Genomic DNA, 23,891 nt, shown 5'->3' on the forward strand with positions numbered 1-23,891 from the left:
CGCGTCTCCCCCTCAGTATCACCGAAGAACCCAGGTGAGCGCGGCGCGCTCGCTCCTCCCTCAGGCTCCGACACCGCCTCTCGCCCTGCCTCCCGCGCCTCCGCCTTTCCGAGGACCAGTCTGCGCCCGGGGGCCGAGTTTGCATGCCGCCCGTTAGGTCCCGCTGTTTGGAGGAGAGCGGGGCGCCCGGAGGATGCAGCCTTCCGCTGCTGCTGCTGCTGCCTCCATGACGGATCCTTTAGCCATGCTGGACCCCACAGGTAAGTCCTCAGGCGGATGGCGTGACAGGAATAGACCCCAGGAGAAGCCGCTCCTTCTCTCCCTCGTTGCCCTGCCCCGCACAGTGTTTCACACTTAGGTGGGTGGGTGGGACGCCATAAAAATGGCAAGCAATTTCTGAGGAGACCGACCAAAGCAAGAAATGTATCCCGACTGTTTTATCACTACTAAGTAATTTCTGAAGGACAAACGGGCTGGAGAGCTGTGAGGGATATGGCGCTCTGTCTTGGAGGGGCGTGTGATTTGTGTGGGGGGGGGGGACACACACACATACCTTGCCTTCTGGTTTCCTTAGTTGAATACTGTAGCGTGAGTAGGATTTGATACACATTTAAGCCGGGGTCATTTGGCTGCCCCTCCCCTCCCCGCCACAGGTTTTGTCACCTGTGGTCCCGTAACTTTAAAGAGGGGGCGAGCGGGCGGGCGACATCAGGGCAGATTCCTACGACCAAGTAGGCATGTATTCTGAAGGCCGTGCGCGCTGAGAGTAGAGCCCTGCCCCCTGAAGAAGGAAGGTGCGCTGGAAGGGACCAATGGAACCAAAGAGCCAGAAATTCACCAATCTCACCGAGTTTTGAAAGAAGATCTGTATATCTAACAAGTGTTGGCAAAAAATAAAATAGATAGATAACCCTCCCACCAGTGTTTTGAATACTCTCCTCCTTCAGCTCTCCCTGCTCTTATTACAAGGGATAGTTGAATCTGTAAAAAGACGTCTCCCCATCCTAACTTTTTTTAGGGTGTGGGTGGGACGATTAATATCTTGGCTATAGATATTAATTTCTGTAAACCGCCCAGAGAGCCCTGGCTATGGGAGCAGTATATAAGTGCAATAAATAAATAAAAATAAATAAATACATATAGAGTGTACAGTACATTTAAGTTCTACCTTGTTCTCTCCTCTTCACCTGCTACACCAACATTTGAGAACTACAAGTTCAATCGCAGCTTTTAAAGCTCAGCTAAAAACTTTTCTTTTTTCTAAAGCTTTTAGAACTTGATTTTGATCTGACTTTTATACTGTTAGTTTTACTCTACCCTTTGCCTGTTTGGTGCATTCTCTTCCCCTTCTTATTGTTTTATTATGATTTTATTAGAATGTAAGCCTATGCGGCAGGGTTTTGCTATTTTACTCTGTACAGCACCATGTACATTGATGGTGCTATATAAATAAAATAATAATAACAACAACAACAACAACAACAACAACAACAACAATATCATATACATTAAAACAACAACACAGTTTGGAAGATGCTTTTGCGGATCTGAGCTTCTCTCTGCAGTGAACTGTTGTCTGCCTCTTGGCTAATGAGGTTACAAGCTGTAACTTTTTCTGCCTTGAGAGGACTGCAGTGTACATAAATCTATTCTCAAATATATAAATAAATAATACAAGACAGGCAGGTTGGAGGTGGGGAATCACACTATGTGCTTTTCATTTGATCTCTCCATCCTAAATGTTGGTGTGTGTGACAATTGGGCCGGTGTCAGTTGCTTAGTTGTTTCAGAAATACTAGTAATTTTTAAAAAACAAAACATGTTTTGAAACCTTGCTTACAAAGATCCATGTTATTGCTTATTATAATTAGTCAGTATGTCTTTAAGGAGGACTTTGGGAGAACACTCTATTAGGGAAACTTCCTATGGTAAGATTTTCAGTTATTGGGGTAAGTGTGCTCTCTTGCAGTTTAGTTAGTTTTAATACGAAAATCATAACATGGTTAGACTTTATGCAATTGTGGTTTTACAGGTCAGGGTTGCTACTCAGAAACACAGTACTTCCAGAAAGAAAATAGAATGTATCACACATAGAGTATTATTATGCATAATTATGCATGTGTATTTATTTTGTCCTATGAATACATAATCATAATCACCCATTTATTTACATGTCATTTCCCCATAAAATTTGTCCAAAGTGGCTCACAATGTATGTAATGAACTGAAATAAATACTTTCTTGTTGATATTTGTTTTCAAAGCACATAAACCTGAGTCATGTGTTCAAAACAGGATATATAGTACTAGCAAACTTTTATTTTTAAAAATAGTATTTTTAAGGCTGCCTCCTTCTGAGCCACATATAAGCTGACATGAGCCATTACAAACATAAAAAAAAATGCTTGCAAATGCACAAATTGAGATTTTGAAGACAAATACAGCCATAGTTCCCCCTTCAAACTGAAAGAGGTTATATTTGGAGGGAGTTCCACAAATTCCAGTGTCTTTAAAAAAGCAAACAAACTGATATTGCTCCCTTCCATCATCTTTTTGGCAGAAAAAGCAAATCATCATACAAAAGAAGAAATGTCTTTCTTATTTTGAAAGAAGAACCAGAGGAAAACAAGAACAGAGAGTTTGCTTATTTGGAGTTCTCCCCAAGTTACTTGGTACTTCTTCTTACTGTCCCATCTTTACTCCTTGATTTCTGAATTTTGTCCTTTTTGATTGAAGAACTATGTCCCCCCCCCCTTGCTGCCCCTTCTTCTGTTGATGTTACGCCCGGCTGAGTTGCATACGCACCTTTGGTACAGCGACTGCTTCTGTTGGTTGACCGGGCAGTATGTCACCATATGGGCCTTGTCTGCATGTACTTGCACAAGATGGGGCAGATCACTATCCCGTCTTCAGCTCGCCATTGGTCTTGCAGAAGTTGCAGATGCCCCTGTCTGCCTGTGGAGAGGTCTGGGAAGGGGCACTGTTGGTGCCACCCTTCTTCTCCTCTGTGATCTCTGCCACCACCTTTGAGAAGTTGAGGTAATCCACCGGTCGAAGTAAAGGCCCCCAGCCATGGCAGGGGAATAAAGTGGTTACTGGAGAACATGCTGGCAAGTGTGAGCTGTGCTACTCAGGCATGATTCTTTTAATTAATGTGGATGCAATTTAGATACAATGTTACTATTGGGGGAGGTGGAGTCTGCCATTTAAAGAGCCAAGGATGGTCTTGATTCAAAGCAAGAAACTCACAAACAGGCCCTACCAGGTAGGCACATTGGAGCAGGTCAGGCAACAACAGCACAGCTTCCCCATCTTCAGAGAGGTGAGGAGGCTTGGAAGATGATGATGAGGATCCTTATGCACAGTGTCCATCCTTCTGCACTGGAAGCACAGCCAGCTGGAAGAGAAGAGAAGACATCCCTGGAAGAGAAGACAGAGATTCCAGACACATTGTCTCTGTCTTCCCCTGCTGCCTGTCTGCCCAGCTGCCATTGGCCACCGTCCCATTGGCAGTGCTGCTTGGTGTACACTGTGTGGTGGAGGAGGAGGAGGAGGTTGAAGGTCTGGCCAATGGACAACCATCTGTCAGGTATGCTCTAGGGTGGATTCCTGCATTGAGCAGGGGGTTGGACTCGATGGCCTTATAGGCCCCTTCCAACTCTACTATTCTATGATTCTATGAGTGCCACTCCAGCACCTTCCAGCTCTGCACCCAGCCTGCATCTCTGGGCCTCCCTCGATTTCCCCACCAACTCCTCCTTCCACTGGGCAAGAGCAGGCTGGCACCCCTCTTCATTCTCAGGTTGCACATCCCTGCCAAGTATGCTTGGCAGGGATGTGCAAGGAACCCATGGGAATCCAGCCACTTCTTGATGCCCTCCAAGAGCCGTGACACCAGCGTCCCACTTCCAGTGACAACAGCAAAGGCAGGGCTGTCAGCATAGACCCTGCCCCCATCCACTCAAGTTTTGATTTGAGGGTCCACACGAGGGGGAACACCTGGCTGAGGAGGGCGGTCAAGGAGCTCACAATCTCCATGGCGCAGAGAAAGGGTTCAAGCATGAGACCAGCTGGGAAATGAGCTCCCAGTTGCAGCTGGTGAGGTTGGTGTTGATGCCTATTTCCATCACCTTGGACATGAGGTGGATCACATCCTGTTGCTCAGCCATCCATCTCAGCATCAGGTACGTCGAGTTCCACCACGTGGGGACATCCTGCAGCAGCCTGTGCAGCCTGCAGGAGGTTGAGCTGCACCTGCTTCTCCCTAAGCAGCTGGCCTCCCTTGACGCTGTGGTGGAAATACCCAGCAATCTTCCTGCATTGCCCTATCAGGTGGGCAATAGAACGAATCTCGCTGGGAACAGGTTCCTTCCCAGTAGCCCCCAGCCCCAGGGTGTCCCAGATGATCAGGTGTAACCTGTACGCCATGCATTGGATGCCCTTGAACCCTGCATCCTTCAACTCCTTGACCATGTTTGTAGCACTGTAGGTTGCCATAAAACCAGGGTGAGCTGCTCCCTGCAGACAGCCACCCCTGCACCATGTGTTCCATGGCCCCCCGAACCTCAACCGATGTGTGTAAACAGTCAAGGACTTCCGCATGGAGCAGGGCCCAGCAATGCCCTGTCTCCATGGTCCCCTTCCTCTCCCACCAATGGCCAGTGAGGGAGAGGTACACATGGCCTCCACCATAGCTGGACCAGATGTCTATGGTGAAGTGGACAGACGTGCCCCCAGCACCCTCCAACAGTTGCGCCACATGCTCCCTGCAGCCCCGATACAGGGATGGCACCACCCTGCGTGAGCCAACAGAGCCATCATATGACGAAAGCCTTCCTACTCCACCATCAGGAAGGGTTGGTCGTCGAGAGCCATCATCTCTCTGACGCCCATGGTCACCTCCCTATCTGAGGGCATTTTGAAGCCCCCTCTGCCCTCGCCCCACTGGTTCAGCATGGCCTGTCTCTGGGCGCAGAGGGTGGGAGCCTTGCCCACAGCACTGCCAATGCTGCATCTTTTAGACAAAAAGATAAATATGTCCAGTTTGCTGGGTGGGATAGTAAGGGGATCTATCGTTTGAGGGACTTTTTAGTCAAAGACCAAATAATTAATGATACTCAACTAAAAGACAAGCTAAAAGGGATTAATCCCTCTTGGCTCCAACTGACACAAGTCAGAACATTCTTAAACCGCAGATTCAGTAACGAGACAGACCTTCGCCCTCTCTCCCCCTTTGAGCATCTGTGAGATCCAATGAGAAAGATAAAGGCGTGACCTCTGCAATTTATGACCTATTGCTTGAGAGGGGTGGTAGCTTCTCCCTGGCTCTGAGGAGCATATGGGAAACTGATCTACATATACAGATTGAAGATACAAAATGGAAACAAATTTGGATAAATCCCCCCTTCAAACAATATCGTCTTGCATACAGGAGTCAGCCCTCAAGGTTATATTAAGATGGTATATAACTCCAATTCAACTCTCATATGCAACAACTTCAGTCTCCCCGTTGTGTTGGAGAGGATGCGATGAAAAGGGCTTTTACTTACATATGTGGTGGGAGTGTAAGGCCCTGAAGCAGTTCTGGGAAACTATCTTCAATATAATTTCTAAGGCCACTGATCAGATAATCTTGCCAGAACCAAGCCTGTCCCTGCCTAATGCTCTAAACCCCTCTCTTATCCATAAAGAATTGGTATTTATCCTCCTTACGGCAGCTCGTTTAGAAATTGCCGAACATTGGAAGGATCCGAAGGGCCCTACACTCACTGGAGGGAAAGGGAAAGTGTGGGATATAGCCTGCTCTGAAAAATTAACCTACCACCGCAGAGTTTCGTTGGGCCAACTTAGCTATGACCCTTTCGATGAAATATGGTCTCCTTTTCTTGATTACATCAATGGTACAGATGTGACATCCAACTCTGGTTTAACTAACCTTCCTTTGACCACAGTAAATTGAAGGAAACAAGCTCGGTTCGGCATCTACAGAAATTGTGAGGTTTCTTTGTGTCTTTATTAAGAAAGCTGTCTGACTTGTATGTTTTTTTAAATATATTTTTAACTTTTTTAACCGCTTTGTTAAATAGAGTTTAATAAAAATAATAATAATAAAACTTGTGCAACAACTAACACATTCACACAAACTAGAAGAGAACACAACACAGACCTCACAGAGGATTATTTTTTGGTATCTTTTAAAGATTTTTTAGTAGGTGGGGGAGTAGACTTTAAACACACACACACACACACACACACACACACACAAACAGCAGGCACTGGGGTATGTGGGGTAAAATATAAGGTGAAGAATTTAAAGAAGGACTGGAAAGATAAAGGGATTTTTTTGTATTTTTTTTAAAAATAGTGGGAGTAATACAACAGTAACGCACACTAACAGCAAAGGGGGAGTGTGGAAAGGTGATTGGAACTTGGATTTTTGGGGATTAGGATGGATATATACACTACAGAAGAAAGAAACTACTAAGCTAAGCACAATAAATCAGAAGTCACAGCAGAGACACAGAGCAAGCGGCTTTCTCTCTCATTCTCCTCTTTCCTTTCAACACTCAAGAAGCTAGCAGAAGGAATGTTCTTCCAGGGCAAGTAAAAATGGTTATATTATTTGCAATCCCTCCCCCCAAACACCGTGTTTGGAAGGGAACAGGGGACACTGTGGCTAATTGGTTAGCTACAGATGTCAATCTCAAAGCTTCCCCTCGCTACCTCAGTGTTTTCCTCATATGAAGAAGTGTTCAGTTGACTTGAGCTACATTGTTTCAAGGAAATACAAGCCTCAGAGAACCTAAAAACCTTAGGGCCTTGGTGTGTGTGTGTGTGTTTGTGTGTGTGTGTATGTTTTGGTATTAATACAAGCATTAAGGTTCTCCCAAGGCTGCTGATACATCTCTCTTGTTTCTCAATGCACCATTTTGGCTACATTTCTGTTGAATCTACCACCTGAATTGTCTATGAGAGAGAAATGTACAGTATTGACTCTCTTTTGTTTGTAAGAAGTTTATTAATGTAGTAGATCAAGTTTATTCAAGGGCACAATCCTATGCATGTTTAGATAGAAAAAAAAGTCCTATAACTCCCAGCATTTCCCAGCTAGCCATGTAGGATTTTTTTTTTCTGTTGTGATTTTCATATGACAAGCAGATTTATGTTTCCATTTTAGCTATCCTACCTAGATTACCTCCTTAATATAATATTCTTACTTGGATTTTTCCTGCCCTTGACTGTCTCAACTTATATTCTCATAAAGTAATATAATAGCACATAAAAGAAGGGTCAAATATTTTATTGCTTCCCTAATGTTCATTATAATCTATATAACGTAAAATATTGATGTATTGATTCTTCTCTTAAAAGTGTTAGTATGAGGTAAGCAATTCTTGACATATTATGTTAAAGTAAGTTTTATTTCGTGTTTGTTGTCTGGAGCTTCAAGGTAAACAAATGGCAAAAGGAGATCTTTATTTAGAATACTTTTCCTTTGACTGAAATAGTTTTCATTAAACCTATAAAATAAAGATAAATGTGTATCCTGATATTTTAACTAGACATTAAATTATTTATTGGAGAAGTAATTGATACCAAAGCTATGGAGTCACAATGATACTGTGTGTTGCTACTAAACTAATGAGAAAATCAAATCATGGTCCGTCCCCGCCCCCACTCTTAAAATACAACAAGTTAAGGACCATCAAATATAATATAGACAATAGGTTTCTGCTACATAAATTTGTAACTCAGATAGGAACCTGCATTGTTAAAGATTTTTGTCTTGAGGTTTGCAGTCATACCTCGTTAATTTGTTTCTGGACAAGTCAAGCATTTAATCATAGGAAGCAATTGACAGAGCAGATCTGATATCGCCATGAACACATTAGTCCCTTACATTTAGTTTTAGGATCCATTAATTAAATTTACCTTTATAGCTTGTTAAAATAAACGCAGGTTAAAACAATCCAAGAGCATTTAGGCAGTGAAGTGATGATTATAGTAATTATTTGTTAATGTAGCTTCCAAAATGTACATATGTAATCCTTTAAATGTTGGTATTGCTACCAAATGTTGGATACTGAATGTTACACTATTGGTGTGTGTGTTAAAATGTTTAACATGATCAGACAATTTTTTCAGGAAAGAATTATATAAATTTGTCTGATCATGTAAAACATTTAGCACATTTTTGGAACACCATGTAATCGAAAATAGTGCAAAATCTAATTTAAATATGTAAAGATTATGCCACTTGAATATAACATCTACTTTCTGTACAAAGTGTTGAGCATCCCAGTCCTATGCATGCTTACTCAGAAATAAGTCTCACTGACTTCAGTAGGGCATATTCTCAGGTAAACGTGCATAGGATTGCAGCTATAATTGTAGAAATATCTATTTTTTCTATTCTGTTTGAATAAATTAAAGTATATACTGTGGTTGAAAACAGTCACATCTGAATTGCTTTATGGGGTAACAAATAAATACAACAAATTTATTTAACTGCCACTCCATACATGTGATTTGTTTTTTTGAATATTTTATATATATACTAATTGCATGAGATCACAGACAAAGAAGGTTCTGAACTGAAGCAGTTCCAGGCACAGACTAGGTACTTGTAGGAATTAAGCAGCAGGGATATTGTGTTGACCAAGGTTATTTAAGTTCTTAATAGTGCAGTCCTATATATGTCTACTCAGAAGTAAGCCCTATTGAATTCAGTGAGACTTACTCCCAGGTAATTCTGTTTAGAATTTCAGCCTACTATACCAACCTGGTGTTGGATTACAGCTCCCATCATCACCAATCAACATGGCCATGAGTGCACATCTGGAGGGCACCAGGCTGTGGAAGGCTGACTTCTGTATTGCTAAAGCCAAAGACAGTCAATTTGCCTGTGAATTACTGCTAAAATGATACGATATGCTGGAGTGTTATGAGAGGAACAAGACTTGAGAATAAGGAGTTTCTTCATAACGACAGAAGGAAGAGATTCAAAAATATGGCTGAGCACAGCACTCCTACAATGCAACAAGGCTGTGTAGGGCACTTTTGATGTAAATATCTGCCTCAGACTGGGCAGAGGAGCAACTCTCAGTTGAGCCTAGCATGTTCCCAAAGCACTCATGCCCAGGGTTGCCCAGGGCCAGCCTTACTATTTGGCAGAGTGAGGCAGCTACCTCAGGCAGCAGATGCTGGGGGCAGCAGGAGCAGTTCCTCAGCCATTCCACCTGAGTCCCCTCAGTCATTCCCCTTTGTAGGGGGTCAGAGTTCTGTGTGTGTCACACATGGCCTGACCTGTGCCCATAAACTAGTCACGCTTTCTGCACTCAGGTGCAGTGAACAATGTTTTCCCATTGTCACTGTTGAAGTAAGATTCAATAGCCAGTTCAGTTGGCTTCAGTATGTCGAATGGGTTGAGCATCATCTTGTCTTATTCTTCAGGTAAAAAAATGTTGTGGGCCAGTCCTGGGATCTCCTAATATCAGATCATAACAGCACAATCCTATGCATATCTACTCAGAAGTGTCCCATTAAGTTGAATGGTGCTTACTCCTAGGTAACTGTGCACTAGACTGCAGCCCAAGAAATTCAGGCTGGATATCACCTAAAAAGTGCTTAGCTAACAGCAGCTTCCCATTCTCAGTCTTGTTCTAGGTCTCTCATTTGCATAAGAATGAAGTTGATGTATGATAAAAAAAAATGAGAAAACGTTTTGTATGATTAACTTTTCTATCTCTGACCGTACTGAAGCTTTTTTATTTGAAAGACTTTTGTGTAGCAGGACCCAGGTTGTGGAACTGCCTCTGGAGGGAGATTAGGATCACCTGATCTTTATTGTCCTTTAGACAGCTGAACTTTGCTCTGCCGAGCTTTTAATACTTAAGGACATAAGAGCAACGTCCATCTAGTCCAGCACCCTTTTCTCACAGTGGCCAAACAGCTGTTGACCAGGGACCCAGAAGCAGGACACAATGTAACAGCTTCCTCCCACCCATGTTCCCCAGCAATTGATGTATACAGGCTTATTGCCTCTGATACTGGAAGTAGCACATAGCCATCATGACTAGTGATCCATTGATAGCCTTCTCCTCCAGGAATTCATCCAACCCCCCCTTTTAAAGCCATTCAAATTAGTGTCCATCTCTACATCTTGTGGAATTGAATTCTGTAGTTTTAACTATGCATTAAAATGTTACATGCAAACTGAGAATTCTCTGAGGCTGCATCTGATCTTCTTGAATACTCTGTACAAAGCAGAAATGTTGTGTTGATGGGCCCACTCTTGGTCTTGGAGTCCTGGAAAATACATCTCCTGCTATAGGTCCCTTCTACAGAGACCACCTGGCTCACACCATGAAAATGAGCATCTTGTTCAGTTAAGCAGATTAAGCAATCCAGAGGTTGGTATAGATTGTAGTATCTCCGGAATTGTCTGACTATATATGAAGATTTTGGTGGTGGGAGCCTGCATTTTTATTCTTGTCCTTAGGCTGGGTGGGCAACTTGTGGACCTCCAGTTTTTCCTCACCATTGCTATGCTGGCTAGGGCTGACAGGTGTTATGGGGCCACATTTTATGCAACCCAAGTTAGGCTGTACATGTTTTTACAGTGTAATCTATATAAATAAAAATGAAAAAGACCGTTCGTTACTGTCGTTATATCTCCGAAAGTTCTTCACCGATTGCTTTGAAATTTTGACACAGCGTTGCGTTCGAATACGTGAGCGTTGTTATGTAACTATGTTCTCTATGGGGTCAAAGGTTTGTCTTAAAATCGAAGAAATAGGCCTCCTCAAAACCAGTCCTGCTGATCATTGTGACATCACCAACCAGTAGGCCAATCCACTGCCTCTGCCTCCTCTCCTATTTGCATGTACTCTCGCAATTGGCTGAGTGAATAGATGTCACACCTGTGACAGTTACACGTTCTGAAGAAAGGTAACTGCCAGGAGTTTCCAGTAACCTCCTCACCGTAAAAACATGCTTTTATATCTCCAAAAGTTCTTCACCAATTGCTTTGAAATTTTGACACAGCGTTGCGTTCGAATACGCGAGCGTTGTTATGTAACTATGTTCTCTATGGGGTCAAAGTTTTGTCTTAAAATCGAAGAAATAGGCCTCCTCAAAACCAGTCCTGCTGATCATTGTGACATCACCAACCAGTAGGCCAATCCGCTGCCTCTGCCTCCTCTCCTATTTGCATGTACTCTCGCAATTGGCTGAGTGAATATAGATGTCACACCTGTGACAGTTACACGTTCTGAAGAAAGGTAACTGCCAGGAGTTTCCAGTAACCTCCTCACCTTAAAAACATCCTTTTTTAAAAACCAAACAGTAGGCCAATCCACTGCCTCTGCCTTCTCTTCTATTTGCATGTTCTCTCACAATTGGCTGAGTGAATATAGATGTCACACAATTATATGTTGCGTGTTCTAGAGTCGGCAAACCAAACAATCTCTATATCTACACAGACAATGGAACAACTAAAAATATTGTATATCCACAAGCATTGTGAAATTAAACATATTAGAAACATCCGCTTTGTCTTTTCTTTCTTTTCAATTTAACCAGACCGAGCCACAGATCACACTTAGGTCGTCGTACTCGCAGAGCTGAAGCCCTGCGACGAGAAATTGCAAATCAGACTGAGGAATCAGCAAACGGGCATCAGCAAATGAGAAAAAAAGAAAAAGAATGCCTCAAATACGTGCCAAGGAACCAGCCAAGCAACGTTCAGCCAGACTTGAGGATGCACGATTGCGAGCACGGCAATCGCGTTCTACAGCTTCAGATCTGCTTTGTTCTCAACAGAATGAACGCGACAGGCTGAGAGTGGCTGAAAGACGTCAACGAGAAACAGCACATCAGCGTCAAACACGACTCCGTGGTAAACAATCACACGATTACAATCGCCTTGCATTCCGGTACAACCCAGCTGATGATTATAGTTTGAGGCGGCATGTTCTCATTGGCACTATGACTGAAGTGTGTCCTTATTGCAAGGCTCTTAAATTTAATGGAGAAACAAAAGGAATGTGTTGTGCTGCTGGAAAAATTAAACTGCCTCAACTTGGAGAACCACCAGAGCCATTACAAACTTTGCTTGCCGGATATACCGCAGAATCAAAGCATTTCCTATCTAACAACAGGAAATACAACTCATGCTTCCAAATGACGTCATTCGGCACAGAAATCATCACAGCTCCATTTATGCCAACTTTCAAAGTCAAAGGACAAATTTATCATAAAGCCGGCTCCTTCCTTCCATTTCAAGATAGTCAACATAAATTCCTACAAATGTATTTCATTGGTGATGGCAATGATGAATTGAATGCACGCTGCGGAATTTATACCGGCATAAAAAGGTCCATCGTTTCAAAACTGCAACAGCTACTTCACGAAAAAAACAATTTAGTACATTTGTTCAAAACAGCAATTGACATGATGCCATCTGATACACACAAGATTGTTATTCATGCTGACAAAACGCCTGCTGGAGAACATGTGCGAAGATTCAATGCTCCAACTACAGACGAAGTGGCAATTGTTATAGTCGGAGATCAATCTTGACTGGACCTTTCAAAGGTGAAGATGTCCTCATTCCTCGCATTCCTATGATTCCAACAGATATGCCATTGCAATTTAAGAGATTGCAATTCCCAATTCGATTGGCGTTTGCAATCACCATCAACAAAGCTCAGGGCCAATCTTTAGAATTGTGCGGTTTAGATCTAGACACAGATTGCTTCTCACATGGACAATTATATGTTGCGTGTTCTAGAGTCGGCAAACCAGACAATCTCTATATCTACACAGACAATGGAACAACTAAAAATATTGTATATCCACAAGCATTGTGAAATTAAACATATTAGAAACATCCGCTTTGTCTTTTCTTTCTTTTCAATTTAACCAGACCGAGCCACAGCAACGCGTGGCAGGGTACAACTAGTATTCCTTATAAAAGCAGTCCTCGTGGACTGTAAAAGATAATAAACTTTTCAAAAGAGAATGCTGATCATTGCTCAGTTCAATAAGGGTTGGTTCTGGAAGCAACATTATCTACCTTCTAAATTTTTGATATTGTACTGTGGTATTCAAGTGCTAATATTACCTTGCCAACCAAAACCAGTCAAGCAAAATTATAAGCTCACTATTATGGTTTAAGAATGACTATTCCTTAACTTACCATGTAAGAGTTGAAGGTGCCTGACAAATGCTGTTGATAACAACGATATGAAAATAGAATTAATGCAATTATAGGTGAACCTGTGAGTTCTCAGTGATATCTACTCCTTAAGATGTAAGGGCAGGTGGTGATACAGCCTCTCTCTTCATCTAGAACTGTGAGAGGTCATTTTAATCAGTGGTTAATAAATCATAAAACTCAAATCAGCTAAGGCAGAGCTGACCATTTCTCCTGGTGCCATAGGAAAAAGGATTAATTAAAATTGCTTTCGGTTGCAAGCAGTTGTAGTGCAAAAAGCATAGACATATCAAAAAGAATTCAAATTGCTTTGGAAAATGCATTACTATGTGTTTGTGTTTAGTTGCACATATGTGGGTGGGTGATGTGCAACTAAACAGTTGCAGGCAAAATCATTTTTAAAACTTAATTTGTGTGTGTGTGTGTGTGTGTATTTGATGCCTTCATGCTTCTGTTGCTTGGTTTGCACCATGCAGTCTTTCTGATGGAATTAATGCACATTGCTGAGTCCATGGAGCAGATAGTGCTTTGTTTGCACCCTGTCAATTGCAGGATGTAGCACATTCCACCATGCTGAGTGGTTGCAGATCCGGGAACCTTGTTTATAATAACCGTGAGTAGAAGGAACCTGTACAGAATTGATCACATTGCCAGCAGTCAAATTAATGGAGGCCATTTCAATACCGTGTTCTTTGCTGAGTTTTGTTTGGATAATTGGGGAGAGTAATATTGAGACTTGGTTTAAGAATATTGCATGCCTGTTAATTGCTGCTGGGGAAAATGTTCAACCCCTGTTGTATATTGTATGTACCTGTAGAAGCCTTTGGAACTGGCAGCAGTTGTCCGACATCTTTTATCTGGGAAGCTCAGTCAGGTCTATGAATAATAATTAATCCTCACAAAGTGTAGGTAAATTGGATAGTTGTAATTATGCTTGTTCTGCAAAATTGGCAAATTAACTTTAAAGACTTATGAAATGGACTGGTCAGTTGGCCAGAGCAAGTGAAAAATTTCATTCATTTATGGCACAATACTACGCTGCATGTTTAGGTGGGGAAAAAACCTCCCAGCCTTTCCAAGCCAGCCATGCTGCTTGTGGAATGCTGGGAGTTGTAGGACTTTTTTTTTTTTTTACTTCTAAACATGAATGGGATTGTGTCCTTAGTGGCTGTTCTCCTCCCACTGAAATATGAACATGGGAAAGAAATTGAGGAATTGACAGCATGGCATATAGGTGAGCCCAAGTTGCTGCAAGTGGAGGGGAGTGAAAGATAAATCTTGTACTGAAGTATTACAGATCTCAATGGACTGTTTTCAGGACTGTTACGAAAACAATATAGTTTGGCATGAAGTAGTTAATACTTAAACCTCCTGATTCTGCCCTAAAAACAAAGCATCAATCTGGAGTCCATTTTGTGAAGTCTTCATCAAGATACTGCTAATGGAATAATAATAATAATAATAATAATAATAATAATAATAATAATAATAATAATAATAACCCTATTTTCTAGAATGTTCTAAGAAAAAAATATCTAATAAGTCAATTTTGGCCATGTAAATTAAACACACATACCTACACACTAATTGAAATGTGTTGTAAATGTCTCATGAAATAAGGCATTTAAAGAAAATGAATCCTAAGCTACTTTTCACTGACCTTTTAACAAAAACAGCTGTGGGAGGCTGGAAATCTTGAGTGCCGATCCAGAACGTAGGGTCTGCTTCATTCTTTCTTCTTGGGCTGCTTTTCATTTTAAATTTGTCCTTTCCCCAAGCTGATTTTTCCCATCAAAGAGAAAAGATGCAGGTTTCCAAAACAGGACAATTTGAAATAGAAACATTGCTGAAAGGTTACGCACGCCTACACCACATTGGTCCTTCAATTCTCACCTTCCTTGTTTCCTTTTCATTATTACTTTTTTATGTGGGAAGGCAGTGGAAAGTTAAACTCAACTATTTATTTTATTTATTAATTGAGGATCAAGTCAATAGATATATTGGATTTAGATTTTTACCCCATTTAAAGACAGCTTGAAATAATCAAAACAATAGAATCATAGTACAGTAGAATTGGAAGGGGCCTATAAGGTCATTGAGTCCAACCTCCTGATCAATGCAGGAATCTACATTAAAGCATACCTGACAGACATCTGTTTAGTTGCATTCAGCCTCTAGTGTGGAAGAGCCCACTACCTCCCTAGGCAATTAGTTCCATTGTCGTATTGCTCTATCAGTCACGAAATTTTTCCTGATGTCCAGCCAGAATCTGACTTCCTGTAACTTGAGCCTATTATTCTGTGTCCTGCACTCTGGGATGATCAAGAAGAGATCCTGGCCCTCCTCTGTGTGACAACTTTTCAAGTACTTGAAGAGTGCTATCATGTCTCCCCTCAATCTTCTCTTCTCAAGGCTAAACATGCCCAGTTCTTTCAGTCTTTCCTCATGGAGCTTTGTTTCCAGACCCCAGATCAGCCTCGTTGCCCTCCTCTGAACACGCTCCAGCTTGTCTGCATCCTTCTTGAAGTGTGGTGCCCAGAACTGGACGCAGTACTCAAGATGTGGTCCAACCAGTGCTGAATAGAGGGGAACCAGTACTTTGCAAAATTTGGAAGCTATACTTCTATTCATGAAAAATAGCATTTGCTTTGTTTTTGCATCCATGCATCCATGGGCTTGTATTGATGAGGGAAAAGCCCCAGGGTGGATCTGCAGTGGTGGCAGGTCATTTCTATGCCATTGCGGAGCCATCCCAGGGCATTCCCCCGAAGTGGACTTACCCTGACTTTTTCTTCTGAGCAAGATGCAGATGTGCACTTGCTGTCTGTCGCCTTGCTCTGATGTTACATCAGACAACCCCGATTGGTCGCTGTCGACCTGGACATGGAAGAGGCAGCAAGCCAAAGGCCACTGGACTGTCTCCACGGTCCAGCAGAGCATTGCAATTAAATAAAAAGTTTTTTTTAAATTAAAAACTGGAGCCAGGCACGGGCATGCTGGGACATGGGGAGGGGGTGGCCCAGTGAGCCAAATGGCTGCTGGGTACCTTTGCGGGCCAGCAGGGCCACGCATTAAAACAAAAAGGTAAAAAAGTAAAAGAAAATGGCTGCTACATTATTTTGAGTTTCTTGGAGGGAGGCTGGGATACAAAAGTAGCAAACCACTACCTTACGATTTGCATATATTTTGTATGTATTTATAATACATTTGTCCACAGGGCATTTCGCAAAAAGAAAGAAAACTTCTCTTTGGTTCACGGTCTCTCTGCTGGTAGTGTCTGTTTTCATACTGACCATAGGCCTTGCAGCTACCACAAGGACTGAAAATGTAACCGTGGGAGGATATTACCCAGGAATAATTGTAAGTGAAGCAGATATTTTATTTTATTCTTTCTAATATCCAGAATGTTATGCTATATAATGGACAAGACATGATATATTCATATAAACAGAAAGAACTGTTAAGCTTTTCTGAGGAAGCTGCTAGTTACGTTCACCTACTATTTGTGTCGGAATTTTTGCCTGTGATACAATGTTTTGTGGTCTCTGAGAACATTAATATACTATCTACCTTCACAATTCTCTTTCATTAGTAATAGTTTATGGAGAGAGCCTAAATGACAGCTATTTCCCACCGTGTTTAACATGCATAGATTTATAGTGCCTTAACTTAGGGAATACAAAATGAGCTCAAGTTCATGTATCTGTGTTGTAAGATAAGGTTAGGAAATTCAGGATGTTATATCGGTACCCATTTGTTGTGATTGCTCCCACTGAAGATATAAGGAACTGCCAGTCCATCTAGTGCAGTATAGTTTACTGCAGGGGTCCCAATGTTTTTGTGTCAGTGAACATATTTAGAATTTTGAGACTGTGACCCTGTTCAGACGAAACACTAAGCCCAGGTGGTTAAACATTTTGAGCTAAAGATTATGGCATAGCGTGTCATATGAACCATGAATTAGCATGTCATATGAACCATTCATAACCACAGTGGCTACATAACCACGCTTTAAAAATGTTCACTAACCATTTGGTGCAAAAGGGTTAGTGGCTTAACCATAGTTTAACGTGTGGTTTAAACAGGCCCTGTCTGGGGTGCTCTCACTCATAGTTTCCTAGTGTTGAGAGCTTGCCCATTCAAAAAGATGCTTCATAGAATCATAGAATAGTAGAGTTGGAAAGGGCCCATAAGGGCATTGAGGCCATTCCCCTGCTCAATACAGGAATCCACCGTAAAGCATTCCTGACAGATGGCTGTCCAGCTGCATCTTGAATGCCTTTAGTGTGAAAGAGCCCACAACCTCCCTAGGTGATTGGTTCCATTGTCATACTGCTCTAGCAGCCACAAAGTTTTTCCTGATGTTCAGCCGGAATCTGGCCTCCTGTAGCTTGAGTCCATTATTCCGTGTCCTGCATTGTGATGTTTGAGAAGAGATCCTGGCCCTCCTCTGTGTGACAACCTTTCAAGTATTTGAAGAGTGCTATCATGTCTCCCCTCAAACTTCTCTTCTCCAGGCTAAACATGCCCAGTTCTTTCAATCTCTCCTCATAGGGCTTTGATTCCAGACCCCTGATCATCCTCATTGCCCTCGTCTGAACCCCCTCCAGTTTGTCTGTATCCTGGTGCTCAGAACTGGACACAGTACTCAAGATGAGGCCTAACCAGTGCTGAATAGAGGGGAACCAGTACCTTGTGTGATTTAGAAGCTATACTTCTATTAATCCATCCCCAAATAGCATTTACTCTTTTTTGCAGCGACATCACACTGTTGGCTCATATTCAGCTTGTGATCTACAACAATTTCAAGATCCTTCTTGCTTGTAGTATTGCTGAGCCAAGTGTCCCCCATCTTATAACTGTGCAGTGCAGAACTTGGCATTTACCTCTATTAAATTTCATTCTGTTGTTTTCAGCCCAGTGCTCCAGCCTGTCAAGATCACTTTGAAGTTTGTTTCTGTCTTCCAGGATATTAGCTATCCCACCCAATTTTATGTCATCTGAAAATTTGATAAGCGTTCCCTGCACCTCCTCATCCAAGTCATTAATAAAAATGTTGAAGAGCAGTGGGCCCAGGACTGAGCCCTGTGGTACCCCACTTGTTACCTCCCCCGAGCTTGAGAAGGTACTATTGATAAGCACTCTTTGAGTCCAATTCTGTAGCCAACTGTGGATCCACCTAATAGTTGTTCCATCTAGCCTACTTTTAGCTAGTTTGCTGATCAGAATGCCATGTGGTACTTTGTACTTCTATGGTGGGAGTCACAAAACATTCCAAGAAGGCAAACTGGTAAGACTAAGAGACAAATAAATTGCCCAACAACCCATGTACAAGGTAAATATGGGGTCTGAGCTCCAAAACATTAAATCCACTGGAGGGCAGCACTTTGCATTGTAGTATGCCAGCCTCCCAAATACAAAAAAAGTAATAAAAATGATTAAGAAATAGAATAAAAATCAGTAGGGTCAGGTAACCTGGTGGGTGCCAAGAAAGATGTCCACAGGCACATTGGTTGGAGACTCCTAGTCTAATTTGACTGGCAGCAGCTGTCTTGCATCTTGGTAGAAGTTGTCTGTAATCTGCTATCTGAAATTCTTTAAAATGTATGTGCCAAAGATTATACAAGTGAAGCATGTACTCAACAGTTGGGCTATGGCTACTTACACACTCTTTTTTCTAGCATATCTAAAATTGGTTGTATCCTATATAAACAGCTGATTTGACCTATTGTTTCTTGGTTTGTTCTTTGTCATAGCTTGGGTTTGGATCCTTCCTAGGGATTATTGGTATCCATCTGGTAGAGAACCGGAAACAAATGGTAAGCAAGCAATACTTTTAAATGCTGTTTTAAAAATCTAAGGTATTTAAATGGCTTAATGAGTTGGGTGACATGTTTCCCAAGCAATGATGGTTAAATCCTGCAGTGCCTTTGCCTATTATAAAAAATGCTAAGGTTATCCAGAAAAAAATAAATAAATAAGAACTACAAGAACTTGCAGGGGGGGTCGTCATCTATTTGTCAGTCTGTCTTCAGCCCTCTTTTTATGATTTTAGAAATGTACAGCTCATAGTGAGTTTGAGTAATATTTTCACACATGTTTGAGTTATTTTTAAAACAGCTCTGAGTTTAAGAGGTAAATCTGTTTAAAAGTTATGAGCTAAATACATATATTTCCTGGAACTGGGGGAGCAGGTTCTGAAGATGCCGCTTCTCAAAGGGAGCCATCATCTTAAACCATGCAAAGCTCAAGAGCGTGTTATGATTGTAGAAAAATTAGTAAATCATTGCACCTGCCTGCTGCTTACACATTCTTTTTCTCTCTCTACAATACTTAAAGTTTAAGTTTAAGCTTACACATTCTTTAAAGTGTTACCTTTTGCGTGTAGAGAGCTACAAATCTACCATGTTTTGAAATTGTTGTTGATACTTTTCAGGAGACTTGTCCAGCTTAGGCCAACTGCATGATGTGTAACTCAGCAAGTCAAATGCAGCTTACCAGCCACATATGTGACCCGTAAAATGCATGACAAACCTCCTGTGTTTGCAATCCCAAGCAGGTGAAACTAGGTGGTTAATTATGCTGCTGGACAGCTGCCATTCATGGCTGAGTTTGCTTAATGATTTATAGATTGTTCCATCTCATTTTTGGCAGAATAGAACCCCTTACCATATTTCACATGTCTCTATGAAAGTTCCAGTCCTCAGCCTAATGATCAAGCTGCCAGATTGGCCTCAAACATATTCTATATCTTTGGATGAGTGCAGTACTTTTTAGGTCTTAAAAGGTGATGAAAAAACACTGGGAATCCAGTTGGTAAGGTGAGAAATTTTGCTGGCAGGCCATAGGTATATAATTTATTTAATCATATATTGTTTATTTAAAGAGAGAAATTTAAAAAATCCGTGAAGTTTTTCACAATATGTTTTCTATGGGGTTTTCTTTTAAAATAAAATAAAATAATTCATTGTTTTGTAATTCTATGACCTGTTCTCTTGACTTCCTGGCAAAAGTGTACAAAATTCAAGTCCTATACAAAATTCAAGTCTTAACTTGAATTTTGCACACTGTTTCCAGGAACTCAAGTCCTAACTAGTTGCAAATGTTCCTTCTTTAAGCAAGGTGTTGTGGCTGTGCAACTTCAGGTATTCCTGGAAGAAAAGTATTATCTGGACCCTTTAAAGTATCATTCCACATCTGGTTTTCAATTGGAAACTTCTGTGGTCTCAATGATGGGCTGAGATTAGCTAGGAAAAGGATAGGGGGAGAGCAACCTTGTGTGGTTCTTCTGGGCCTCTTACTGGGTTTCATCATTGCCATTGATCATGGTGTCTTCCTAGAGAGGCTTGGTGTGTTGCAACTTTCATCAGTTTAGGTTGGTGCATCAAGTGTGACCTCTCTGGGATAAGGATAGTCTTGCCGCAGTTATTCATGCTCTGGTAACTTCCCATTTAGACTACAGTAATGTATTATACATGGTGTGCTCTTGACAATGGTCCAGAAGCTTGAGTAAGTACAGAATGTGACTGATCAGGACGTATAAATAGAGACACATCTTGCAAGTTTTGAAAGAACTTCACGCTTGTGGTCTGTTTCTGAGCTCAGTTTCAATTGCTTACCTTCAAAGCCTTGGGGCCCAGGTTTCTGAAGGAACACTTGCTCCCACATCAAGTTACTGTGTTCATCTGCTGATGCCATCTCGTGAAAATGTTTTTGTTTATAGCACCCCCTTCTCTAGAACTCTATCTGGGGAGGCTCATCTGGTGCCTATGCTGTTATCCTTTCAGTGCCAGTTAAAGAAGCCCATTTTTATTCTCCCAGGCTTAACAAAAGATCTGATTTCTTGTGCTGTTTTTGATAATTTGGTTGCATATTTGTATTGATGTGCTTTTCATCATTTTATTTGTAAGCCCTCCTCATAACTGATGGGTAGTATAGAAATTCCTTAAATAAATTTGACACAGTGCTGCACCTTCTGTCTTGTGACTAGCTCAGGAGCACGAGGAGAGCGAAGGAATAGAATGTAACTGGCAAAGCCATCACAGCCCACTTGGGCTTTGAGGGCCAACCTGAAGTTAATTTCTATTAAGGGGGTTGTATATTAGAAGTATTAACACATTGGGTTTGTTCAGAAGACACCTTAAACCCTGCTGGTTAAGGCTGTTGTCTGAACAGGCCCAGAGTTTCCAAATAAAAAGTGAACTTTGGACAGTCATGTTTAAATAATAGCGATAAAGCTGTCTGGACAGTTTTTTAAATCCCATTTTTAAATATTAGAGGCATGATGTTTTGTTTCATTCCCGTTGTTTTCTTTATTGGCCTAAAGAGGAACTCTAGTTAAAGCAGTGAAATGTGCTTGCGTCAATGTAATCAATGAAGAAGCATCTGTGAAAAAGCACGGTCTTGGCTGGCAGCTGTAATACCTCTTCTGGTGTTCTGTAGTGTTAACTTTTATTATCTTTTTCTTTAGTGTTGGATAGATGTTTCCTTTGAGTAGGCTTAACCCGTAATCATTCTTAACCAAGTGTGTGTGTGTTTTTATGCTAACCAAGGGAGTATTCAGTAGGTCTCCATGGCTTTGGAATGCTGCTTCCTAATGCTGGCTTGTAAATTGTGTTCAGTATCATGGCCATTATGTCTTATGACTTTTTCAGAGTCTTTTCTGATGTTAGAGACCAATCTGCACAAAAAAAACTTTGCTGTCATGATTGGAACAGGGTGGGATCAGACAACTCATGAAAGTTTGCCTGCTCTTTTGTGAAACTGAAAAATCACTCCAGTCCACAGAAGGGAGAAGGAATCCTATGTGAGTTCTCTGATCCAATGTTTATACTGCTGACATCAGTAGACCACATGCATAAGCTGTGTTGTCGTTGTTTTTTAAATGCAAGTTGTCCTCTGCTATTTCGTTGGAATTGACTCTCAGTCTGATGGTGACTCTCAGTGCTATGAGTGAACAATCACAAGCACACGATAAATGCCTTGTGTAAAAATGTCCATGAACTCTGAGATAATTGAACAAATGACTGCCCAGATCCAGCAGCTCCACAAAAAGCAGCAAGCAGAGGGGACTGCACCAAACTGTAGTATTACAGCAGTAGAGGAGGGAGATAGGATGGTGGAGTTTATTGTAAGTTACCTTATTACCCCTCTCCTAGACATACCTTTAAATATAGCAGTTAGAACGATAGCTCACAAAGCTAAGAAGGGAGCAAGACCAAGAGACGTAATTGTTTTGCTTTGTACATTTTAATAAAAAAGAGATAATTGCTAATGAACGTTGAAGTCTCTGTAAAGAAATATGCAAGGAAGAGCTAGTAATGGCCTTTCAGGACCTTTGTTGGGAAATACTGAAAAAAGCACACCCTCTCATCCTAGACAATGAAGTTTAAAGAAGCCAAGAGATGTTGATGGCGATATCTACTCCATCTGGTAGTGTTTATTGATGGGACAGTCCATTCCATCACAATAAGCCAAGAGGCGAAAGAGCTCCTGAAAGAACTTAGAACCACCTCCAGAAGCAGAAGAATCAGTTGGACAAAACAGCTTGTGAAGCAAACAGGTGGAACATCAGACTAGGAAGACAAAGTTTAATTAAAAGAACAAAATATAAACAGGGCAAGGCTGGGACACCAAACATCCAGGCTGCATACATAAGAACATCAGAGGCCAGCAAGAAGAATTAATTTTGCACCCTATGAAAACATTGAGCAGAATATGCTTCTGGTGGTGGAAGAGACTAGGCCCAGATCCACACCAAGCAGGATATGATACTTTGAAAACAGTTTGAAAACTGTATGGAGTATGTTCTGGAGCCCAACAGTTATCATTGCTGTTATAAAATGTTTTAAAGCAGTAGCGTAGATTCTGCCTAGGAAAGGGTAGGGCTGAGTTACCAGATTTATCTGAGTCATTAAGGGTGACTATTGACTCTAATGGTGCTTCCAGGTGGAAAGTTCCTAGCTGAACCCCAAGACCCTAGACAAAGAGCATCTCTACATTAAGGACAAAACACAGGCCCTTACCAGGCTTTCCTCATCTGGGGTCTTTCTGCATTTACTACAGGCTCCTTTAGATGGTGACCAACAGTGACCACGTGATTTGTAACTGAAAACTTACCATCTGGCAATGCTTGTTCAATGAAACACTGAGATCTAGTGGATGTACTATAGTGCAACTCCAATTTTACACACTGGAGATATCCCGCAATATCCTGCAATAATTTTAAATAAAGCGAAATTACCGAGGGAAGCCACAGGAGACATCCTGGAGGTTGACAAGGTCATGTAAAGTGACCAATCATGAATGTGCAATAATTCGCTCATGTAGAGAAGCTCAAACAAAGAGGGGAGAAATAGCGCTCATAAGCAAGAACCCAAACCAACAAGAGCATCCCCAAACTTGAAAAAACAAACCATATCTCTCTACCTATAGACAGAAAGATGAATATGGAAGGATTTTGTATTTAAATCTACACCTGCACTAAGATGAGCAAAAATGAAAGTAGTACATATTATTTTGTAGGTCTCCAATTACTTGAGATCACTCTTTGCTCTTGGAGATTTACAAATCTTGAATTTCTTGCAGAACCCAAAGCAACAACCCAACAAACAAGTCATCTTCTTCCAATATTGACTGTAGGATCTGTTCCAGTATCATGTTTTTGCTTATGA

General features: G+C 41.5%; 1 protein-coding gene across 1 annotated transcript in view; it reads left to right on the forward strand.

Moving 5' to 3' along the window:
- The first annotated feature begins 215 nt into the window (after positions 1 to 215).
- Positions 216 to 23,891, forward strand: part of TMEM255B (transmembrane protein 255B) — a 55,453-nt gene continuing 31,777 nt past the window's right edge. The window contains exons 1-3 of the mRNA XM_063126179.1: positions 216 to 260; positions 16,436 to 16,578; positions 18,975 to 19,037. Of these exons, the coding sequence (XP_062982249.1) occupies positions 227 to 260; positions 16,436 to 16,578; positions 18,975 to 19,037 (240 nt within the window). The 5' untranslated portion in view covers positions 216 to 226. The remainder of the gene's footprint in view (positions 261 to 16,435; positions 16,579 to 18,974; positions 19,038 to 23,891) is intronic.

Source organism: Elgaria multicarinata, chromosome 5, assembly GCF_023053635.1.
Source record: "Elgaria multicarinata webbii isolate HBS135686 ecotype San Diego chromosome 5, rElgMul1.1.pri, whole genome shotgun sequence".
NCBI classification, from domain to species: Eukaryota; Metazoa; Chordata; class Lepidosauria; order Squamata; family Anguidae; genus Elgaria; species Elgaria multicarinata.